At 40.0% G+C, this 10,204-nt stretch overlaps 1 protein-coding gene across 2 annotated transcripts; it reads left to right on the forward strand.

Moving 5' to 3' along the window:
• Positions 1 to 493: 493 nt before the first annotated feature.
• On the forward strand, positions 494 to 9,978 carry LOC147146185 (carbohydrate sulfotransferase 12-like). Of its 2 annotated transcripts, none has more exons than XM_086034412.1 (6): positions 494 to 655; positions 3,674 to 4,258; positions 5,579 to 5,721; positions 7,522 to 7,650; positions 7,721 to 7,910; positions 9,408 to 9,978. In XM_086034412.1, exons 2-6 carry the CDS (start codon positions 3,797 to 3,799, stop codon positions 9,681 to 9,683), a joined length of 1,200 nt encoding a protein of 399 aa, XP_085890538.1. In that variant the 5' UTR covers positions 494 to 655; positions 3,674 to 3,796; the 3' UTR covers positions 9,684 to 9,978. The 2 variants fall into 2 exon arrangements, with proteins under 2 accessions (XP_085890538.1, XP_085890539.1); XM_086034413.1 differs by having other exon boundaries at positions 496 to 655; positions 9,435 to 9,978.
• The last annotated feature ends 226 nt before the right edge of the window (positions 9,979 to 10,204 follow it).

Consider the following 10,204-nt stretch of genomic DNA (forward strand, 5'->3'; position numbering starts at 1 on the left):
ATATGTATATATATATATATACATGTATGTGTATATATATATACATACATGTATATATATATATGTATATATGTATATGTATGTATGTATATGTATGTATATACATATATGTATATATATATATACATATATGTATATATATATATACATATATGTATATATATATATACATATATGTATATATATACATATATGTATATATATGTATATATATATATACATATATGTATATATATACATATATGTATATATACGTATATATATATATATATATACATATATATATACATATATATATATATATATATATATATATATATATATATATATATATATATATATATATATATATATACATATATATGACAATATATAGATAAATTATTTGACATTTTATAAATTTTTGTAAGTTGAACTGTTGAGTATTTGTAATTAAAATGATTATACGTGCGCGTTCGTGGACAAATCTCGCGAGATGTGCTCCACATCTTGTAGCGCTCATGCCGCCTCAAGTCTGAACCAGCCAACCAAGCATCCACCCAGCCCTCCCCACAAAGCTTGCCCGCCTGGCCGCTCTCCCCACCGTGTTGAAGGACGGCGACACAGCGCTGTCAGACGAGCGGACCGACCGGCCACCATGGCGCTCATCTGCCGGGTAAGTCCCAAAATCACAATGACGGTTTGGGATCTTTTGAATTGAAACACGTAAATGGAGGTTTAATAGCCGCCGTGATGCTCCCGGTGTGAAGGGAGTGAAGGGAACAGAAGCGGGCTTTCTTCTTTCTCTCACTGGGAGCTGGATGAAAGGATTCGCGGGGGGAGTTGGGCTTTTTTTTTCCAAGGCGATTGCTGCTGGATGTGATGGAAGAAGAGTTCCAAAGTGTTTTTACGCATGAAAGGTCACATTGTAGCACGTAAGTAGGCTCAAAATAAGCTTTCAAAACAAGGGGAAAGCAGTCATTTTGCGGGCTAAATTACTATAATGAGATATCCTTCATTGATCCCAACGTTCAGGATATTGTGGTCCGTGACGATGCGTGTGTTTGCGCAATGTGACACTTAGTGGATGTTCTTCAAATAGAAGCATGAAGTCAACGTGGAGTGTTTGGAAGTGGAAAGAAACCACAAGCAAGGGGAACAAAAACAATTTACCTCCTTTCCAGTGGCTGGCTTGCGTGCATGGGTCCTCTGCCTCCTTGCTTATTTTACCAGCAAAACCAATCGTTCCACTTGCGGATGTTTTTTCTTGCTTCCACATACAATTTTTTTTTTTTATTCTACACTAGCCGCTTCAGAAACTTTTTGCACCAAGGACAACAGGAAAAAAGATGTAGCTCTTTAAGATCATGCACTGAAAAAAATAACTCACTGGACGAACACAATTACGTTTTGGGCAGGATTTTCATCCATTAAATGCATGTTGCCCCAACTCAAATTAAATACATCCTTGTCATAAAGTGATTTTGGTCGAACTCATCTTTACCAACGACAACCGAAATAAACAAAAATACATCCTTGTAATATGATTTAATTGGGTTGGTCGAATTAATCTTTATCAAATAAGGCCAAAACAAAGGAAGTACAGTAACTGGCCTAAACTGATTTACATGTGTTCAACTCAAAATAATAAAGTCGGTGTGAACCTAGCCTAACCAAATCCATCATTTCCAGATGCGCTTAAACTTTTGCTTTTTAATTCCTTTGCTCTAGAAGATCTGAATAAGCTTGTCTGAGAAGTGGTTCAACTGTGACAGGAACTTTGACTGTAGTGGCTTGGTGGTGAGCTGCAATAACACATGCATTCACTTGAAAAATATTCAACAAAGTACAGACATTATACTTTTACTGCCATAATGGGAAGCAAGGTTACTACAAAATACAAATTGCAGCCATTAATCACCACGGACCATAATAAAACGAACCAAAACCCTTTAATTGCTCTGACGTTAAAGCAACACTGGGGAGCTTCCAGTTTTCGTTGATTATGGCGGCGCCATATGGACAAAAGCGGTAGTACGTTTGAGGTTTCTTTTTTTTTTCCCGGAAAAAAAGTAACCTCAAACCTACTTAACTAATAAGAAGACAAGATGAACATCATTGCATTAAGAGCGGTAGTGTTTTGCCCTAAATCAACCACATGACATTTCCCATGAGCGCCAGCGCCGCCAACGCATAGTGTTGTGAAATCCTGAGCTCACGCTCGTCTGCAGTTGGACTGAATTGCATTTTTGTTTCCAGTGGCTGTCAAGGATGAATGTCGATGATGCAATTGCGAAACAAAACAAATTGTGAAACAAAACAATATAACAATGTTGAAAATGAAACGTTTAACTTTGGTTTTGTACCCTATCACCCCGCTTCGGCGGTCAAGGCCTCATCTTACTGACTAAACTATTTGTAACTTCTCTGAGTAACTCTGAAACCGACCCCTCTCTCTATTGACATACAAACTTTGGCCTGTTTTACTGCCGCTTCTCTTCCGTTTTTGTTTGATGGTGTGCCGTGAGATTTTTCTAATGTAAAATATGTGCCTTGGTTCAAGAAAGGTTGGGGAACACTGGTCTAGACTGACTCCAGTGTAGGTGATCCACCCCCTGGCCTCCGTTTGTTCACATCTCCGTGACAGCCGAGGCTCCACAGTAGGGCCAGTGTACTTCCCACAGCCCATCAGGACACTTCCACCCTCCCGACTAAAAACAAGGACAAAAAGATCTCACTGGTGTAGAGCGTGATGCAATTATGTCCCACACGTTGTGTTAATCATGTTTTGTTTCAATGCGCTCCACACTGGGAGATTAGGCAAGCACATTTTGTCCTTGGTACTGCAGAGGATCCTCATCTGGCACAATATTAGGTACATATGCACAGTGGGGGAAAAAAAGACAATCAAGCATTCTCGCTCATATTCACAAACTTGAGCTGAGATCCAAAATTGAAATGAAATCACACACTTCACGAGGGAGATTACGGTGACAGATGTTAGGAACTGGTTGTGAAGAGGGCACAGTGAGATTTTTGTGGATTACATGAGACCAGACGGTGTCCTACTTTTACATCCTTGTATGGTGATCCTTATACATGAGGAAATGTTGATATTATTACTTTTGTGGAAAAGGGTGGTGGATTCTAAACCCTTAATCAATTGTATTTGCAATTACAATAAACGCCCCTACCTCGCGTGTGCCAGGTTTTGTTTGGTTGTTTGTTTATTCAGTTATTACAAGAGATGTAACGATTCACTCGATTTTCAATTTTCAGTTCCCGATTTTCGATTTGATTCGATTTTTAAAAAATCACTACCATGCTTGCCTCTGTGAGCTAGTGTGGTTCTGCAGCCATCCACAAACAACACGCAATGATGTTTGGCGCAAGCGCACAATTTGATCTACACATTCAAAATGTGCTATTCATCTGGAATGAAAAAACATTTCAAACATCATTTTCTAGATCAATTTAATCAACCCGATTAATCGATTTGTCCAATCGATTAATCTGAGCGACTCGATTTTCGATTAATCGTCACATCCCTACTTATTACAATTTATTATATAAAAAACTACTCACGTGTTTCACTGAGACTGCTGTGACCTCACTCAACATTTGGGCTTGACCAGTTTTACTGTTTATGAAGTAAAGAAACCAAACTCTAAATCGGATTTCCTGCTTGTTTCAGCCTCACTTGCTTAGCAGGAAGTGTCCCCTTCCGCGATAGACGTCCTGCGCCAAGGAGCTCACATAACCTCTTCCTCTTTTCTGCACCAATCTCGGCCCCACTCGGAGCTTCCGCACTTGAACCATGGGAACGTGGCGTGGCCTGTGTGTGGCGTTCATCCTGGGCTCTGTGTTGATGATCCTTCTCATCATCACCTACTGGGACGACGTCGGCGGCTTCAACCTCTACCCTCTGCGGGACCGCAAACACCAGCGTCAAACCACCACGGGCTGCTCGCTCCCGGCCCTCACGCTCCCGTCATCCTTTGGGAGAATATCCAACACTACGGGGGCTCCGGCGGGGACGAACAAAAGAGTGGAGGGGAAAGAGCAGTCACAGCTGGGAGGATCTGATGAGGAAGGGGGCAAGAGTCGCGATTCGGGTGGAAGCCGAGAGCAGATGGTGAGGAAGCGGAGGATCATGGATGTGTGTTCGGGCAAGGACTTCCCCGGAAGGACCCGTGCATTTGAGCAGATCCCAAACAGGGAATTGGACCACCTGATAGTCGATGACACGCATCAGATCATCTACTGCTACGTGCCCAAGGTAGAGAAAACCATGAATCGGTGCTATTTACTTGCAGCTCAGAATAATTGTACCTTTATATCCTTTTCAACTCTTCATCTGATAATACACATATTGACCTACTCAAAATGTTTGTATTGTTTTATTATACTGAAACGCCTCATTTGAGTAACAGGACTGAAAGTAACAGGAGTGAGTCTCATACAATCACCAAACATCACTAATTGTATGTTGCATATTATATATATAAAAAAAAAATATATATATATATATATATATATATATATATATATATATATATATATATATATATATATCATTTTGTCAAGAAATCTGTTCATCTGTCATTCATTTTGCCAATTAATCAGTGAATCAAATTTTTTAAAAGGTTTAATTTTCCAATTTTCCATCCCTATATTTTCAACGTTGACAGTGCAGAAAATGCACAAACAAAATCCATTTAAGGTTAATTTACTGGTTTGGTCCGTATTATGTCAGAAAAAAGGCAAAAATGTTGGTTGGTATCCATTGTAAAAGCAGATGTTTGAAAATGGGCTATCACTTATATAGTGTTTTATTTTGATTCAGCACAGAAATGATTAGTTTGCTTTCACTGAGGACTACAGAAATCTTGAGAATATCTTCTGTTGAGAGGCTGAAATTTCAAGGATCTGGACAGTTTTAAATCAAACAAGGTCTCTAAACGATTAATCGATTCCCAAAATAATGATGGATTCATTTGATAATCCATTAGTTGTCAAGTAATCGTTGCGCCTCTATTTTAAAAATAAACAAAGAACATTAAAAAAAATATTTAGGGAACAAGACTGGGCCAAGATTTTTTTTCAATCCACCCAGTCATAGCTGACCGATAAACTTAAACTATAGGATGGATAAGGAGTAACAGAAATATGTGAAAAAGTTGAACATTCCTATAGAATTTAAATGATTATGGTAAAGTATCATTTTATCAAGTGGGGACTGGCCACAAATGCTCTTTTCTAGTGATGAAGGTACTGTAGTTTAAATGAATCTTTTGAATTGTATTGTAGTGAAGATGCAATCACATCATTGTGCTTTGCCTATTAAAAAAAATATTTTACAGTCAATTCTATAACACATTTATACATTTTAAATGCGTGATAAAAACGCAAATGATGCCGATTATGTGGAACTGTGAACTCAATCTTGACTGCTTTTTTTTCCCCTCCCTTTTATTGTGACACTTTCCTCAATTTCGGCAGCTAATTCATCTTTTCATGGAAAGAGGTCTTCAGCAGGCATCATAGCCTTTGTTGCACCAAATAAATAACTAGCCATGATGTTCCTACGCCCGTTCAGGTGGCGTGCACCAACTGGAAGAGGGTGATGGTGGTTCTGTCCCAGTCTCTGGTCTCGCCCGTCTCAGGAAAGCCTTACACTGACCCGGAATCAGTTCCCTCGGACCTGGTGCACAATGCCTCGCTTCATCTCACTTTTGCCAAGTATGACACACGATTGACTCCCTCCACCAACCTGGTTCAAATCCCGAATGAGCACTTTCTTTGTTGAATTGGAAGAAAACAAAAGAATGCTATAAAAGAAGTTGTTTGCAACGCAGACAACAAAATTGAACAATATATATTGTATCTTTTTGTTGTTATATTATATCTTATATAAATTTCAAAAATAAAAGCTGAAAACAAAGATTTTTTTTCTCCTCTAATTTCTACAGGTTTTTTTTTTTGACCAATTCAAACAATTCCAATTTTATACTACTCAGCTCATTCCAAGTCGTTGTATATCATTCCAGATCATTCGATATGATTCCAAATCAGTCCACAATTTTTCATTTAGCCTCTCAGCCTCTTCTTCAGCCTTCTCTAGTTACTTTGTAATATTACTGTTGTCCCCTTGGACGTTTTGTATGAAAGCAACACTGCTCCTAACCTTTGCTCTGACGTGCCATTGAATTTTCCTATTCCTCCATGACGTGATACAAAAAATTTTCCTCTGTGCAGCGTGCGGGTGAAACTTCCACATTGAGTTTTAGACTACATGTCTTGCCAACTTATCCACGGGCCAAAAATGTGTTTTTTTTTTACTGAGCTGGAAGAGGAGAGTGTAAAGAGTAGGCAGCACAGGCTGACCTTTCTTTGCCAGTTGGTGTCAGCAGCGCTCTGTTTGCAGAACTTTGTGAATCTGGAACACCTGTCTCTTACCTGACTCCTTCCTTGTTTGCCTGCAAAATGTGGATTCGGAGCTTGCAATACAGTTTTGTAGGTGCTCCTTGAATACACCCAAAAAGTGAAAACGACTGTATATTTCTGCTTCTCTCCGACGCAGCTACTAATACTCCCTGTATAGCGTGCGTTGCCGTGACAGTTTGCTTGTACAGTATCCCCGAACATATATTATTGTGTGTAAATGCCAAAAGTTGAATATAATGACTAAATACCGTTTGTGTAAAAGGCTAGCGCGTACATTTTTTGCACATGTGTCCTGTCACTGTCACGTCAGTTTGTGCTAGCATGTTATTTAGGCTAATATGCTAGCTAATATTGTTGATGTGCCACATGTGAAGGTGTTATGGTTGTATTGAATAATTTATCGAATAAATGCAGTCTTTTATGTAATATGGGTTAACCCAAACCCTCTATTTCAATCCCTAAACCTAGGGTGATCGTGACTACATCCTAGATCAGGATCACCAATCTTTTTGAAATTGAGAGCTACTTCAAATGTGTCAAAGAAGTGTGTGGGAAGGGTAAAATTATTATTTTTTTTTAATGGTCTATCTATAGTTACAACAGAAAACAACAAAAGTAAAAGACAAAACAGTCATATAATCTAAGAACTAAAATCTGCATGATAAAATATGATAAAGTAAAAACAATCTCCAATAAAAAAAAAAAAGTTAGCTCACTGTGCAGTATTAGGAACTGAGCCTTGCTCCAAATAATGAAAATCAATGTGAGTAATTGACCCCCCACCACCATAAAGATTGGTAACTGCCTATAAATGTCACAAGATGGTTTCAAAAATTCTTTGATAGAAGAAGCTATCATTAACTGAAGCTCCTCCCCTCACTTCAGTTTAATTCCTTGATGCCACAAGACGGCGCCAAAGCAATATTGCCATATCAGAAATGGCTTTGGTCTGAGCACAAAAACAGCAAATAGGTGGATATTTCAATGAATAATAGGATGGCAAAAAAAAAAATTGTGAATAGAGAATCATAAATATGTGGTCAAACACTGTAATACAAAAAATGTAAACCATCTTTTTACATATGTGTCCACCAGGTTTTGGCGCCATTACGGCTCTCTGTCTCGCCACCTGATGGCGCTCAAGCTCCAGCACTACACCAAGTTCCTCTTCGTACGGGACCCCTTTGTCCGGCTCATCTCGGCCTTCAGGAACAAGTTTGGAAGGTGTGACCACCAGAGTGGTGCCGCGACGCATGAGCGAGTTATTCAACCTGTCTCGTGTTGTGACCATCAGGCCCAACGAGGAGTTCTACCGCCAGTTTGGCTCGGTCATCCTACGTCGCTACGGCAACCTATCTAGTTTGCCGGAAACGGCGGCTGAGGCGTTTGCAGCCGGGATCAAACCCACCTTCCAGCAGTTCGTCTCGTACCTGCTGGATGCCGAGACGGAGAAGGAGAGCATCTTCAATGAGCACTGGCGCCAGGTAATACCTTGCATTAGAGTGGAGCCAACACATCCTTGTGTGCAGTCACAAAAGTACTCAGACTCTGTACTTAAAGTGGAAGTCAACCCCCCCCCAAATGTTTTTGCAATAATATGTTCTATGCGGCGGCACGGTGGTCGACTGGTTAGCACATCCGCCTCACAGTTCAGAGGTTGTGGGTTCGATCCCGGCCCCGGCCTCCCTGTGTGGAGTTTGCATGTTCTCCCTGTGCCAGCGTGGGTTTTCTCCGGGTACTCCGGTTTCCTCCCACATTCCAAAAACATGCATGGTAAGTTGATTGGACTCTCTAAATTGCCCCTAGGTGTGATTGTTTGTCTCTGTGTACGGTTCAAAATCGCTTAATCGAGCAGCCCTACTTTAAGCTGTTTATTGCCTTTCCCAGGTAAACTTTACTGCCAAACAATTACATGGTGTCTTTTTAAAACAAACCAATAGCTTTGCCTTAATAAAATAAAGCTTAATACGCAGACGGGCTAACTAATAGCACTGTGTCACAGAATTATGACCCTTTAAGCAACAGATATTTGAACATTGTGTGTGTCTGCATTATATTGCCGTCTGGTGGCCAAGGTGTGCACACCGTGTCCATGGAATTGAAGCAAAAAAATGTGGGGGGGGAAAAAGGCACCAGTGTGAAAGTGAAATGTTGTCAAAACAAATAGTCAAGTAAAGTACATATACCTCTACTTAAGAACAGTATGTGCATAGTACTTTATTATTTCCCACCACTGCGTGATCATAAGTAAATTACCAGACTAGTGTGTACCAGTGACCTCATCCATGTGTTTCCGTCCTCCTATTTTATATTACTGCCATAAAGTGCACAGTGTGCCAATATAAACTTTTTTGGGGCAGGTGCAGTACTTAAAGGCACCATTTTGTGCATTTTAGCTTGAAGAATGACGCATATGGGACATTGCAGCCAACTTTGAATACCTCAGAAAGTAAATAAGGATGTACAAATAATAGTAATAAAAAATGATAATATGTATAGTGCAAAGACAACAATGCAGAGTTTTGATTGACATACAAGATATTAAAAAACTTTATAGGCTCCGGGTTCAGTCCATGATCCTCCCAAGTGGTGCTCATATGGCCCGTTTGTCAAGTGTTTACGATAATTACACAAGCTGGTTGTGTGGTCCATTGTTCTAGGGCAGTGGGTCACAGACTTTTTAAGCAAAGTACCACCTCGTAAAATATTTAGCCCTCCAAGTCTCACCATTTTGACCAACATTAAAATACAGTCATGTATTAAGCAAAAATGACATTTTGTTAGCCACTTTAGCATTATGCATTGTTTGAATACTAACACTGTTCTTAAATACAGAAGAAAAAAAATCTGTAAACCCCATTGCTCCGGTGGAATAAAGCAGCTGTAAACACTCTTCGATTTCATCTACTCGGTTAAATTAATCACACTGGTATCTGCTGAATGTAACCATTTTCCAATACATGTGTATTTACGGGTTTTAGGTTTACCGTCTCTGCCATCCATGCCAGGTGAAGTACGACTTCATCGGGCGACTGGAAACGCTGGAGACGGATGCCGAGCATCTTCTGAAGCTTTTGCAAGTGGATCATCTGCTGCGGTTCCCTTCGGGGGCAAGAAACAGAACAACGGCCAGCTGGGAAATGAACTGGTTTGCCCAAATTCCCGTTTCAATGAGGACAGAGCTGTACAAGCTTTACCAACCAGACTTTGAGCTGTTTGGCTACCCCAAACCTGACAGCGTGCTACACCACCAGTAGGCCACGCTCATCCACCACCCCCAAAAAGAAGCCTTTCAAGACCAAGTCTGCAATGCTGTTAGTTTGAGCAAATACCTCATGAGACAACAAGTGCCTGCCAGTCTTCCATCCATATCTTTGTATTTTTGTCTCAGTTGGGAATGAATGCAGATAACCCACTTCAAAGCTACTCTGTTACACTTCATTTGCCCATATTAAAGCACTTTGACGGTGGGGTTCCTTGATAAATTATAGGTGGGGAAAGATATGAGACAAGGACATATTTTGCAGGGTAATAAAAATGTGATCGCAACTATTTGACTTTCGGATACTTTCATTTATAGAAGTGAACTTGCTAAGGGCAGTAGATTTCATAATGGCTTGTAAAAGAAACACAGTATCTTATTGTCAATTTTAACCACTTCTCCGCTGTAAACACAAAGTGGCGGACTTGCAATTTGGTGAGCAAGCATTTGCCCGGGGCCCCAAAATAAGTTTTCTTTGATTTAAAGCAATTATTTTTTGTCTGGTTTCATGTGCTT

Source organism: Filicampus tigris, chromosome 6 (genome assembly GCF_054856515.1).
Source record: "Filicampus tigris isolate MCC_2025a chromosome 6, RoL_Ftig_1.0, whole genome shotgun sequence".
Lineage (NCBI taxonomy): Eukaryota > Metazoa > Chordata > Actinopteri > Syngnathiformes > Syngnathidae > Filicampus > Filicampus tigris.

Bases quoted from the DNA above. Each gene is read 5' to 3' on its own strand.
- LOC147146185 (XM_086034412.1), top strand. From the start codon at position 3,797: ATGGGAACGTGGCGTGGCCTGTGTGTGGCGTTCATCCTGGGCTCTGTG. The intron at 5,722-7,521 runs GTATGACACACG...TGTGTCCACCAG, and splicing joins CTTCATCTCACTTTTGCCAA to GTTTTGGCGCCATTACGGCT. The intron at 7,651-7,720 runs GTGTGACCACCA...TGTGACCATCAG, and splicing joins TTCAGGAACAAGTTTGGAAG to GCCCAACGAGGAGTTCTACC.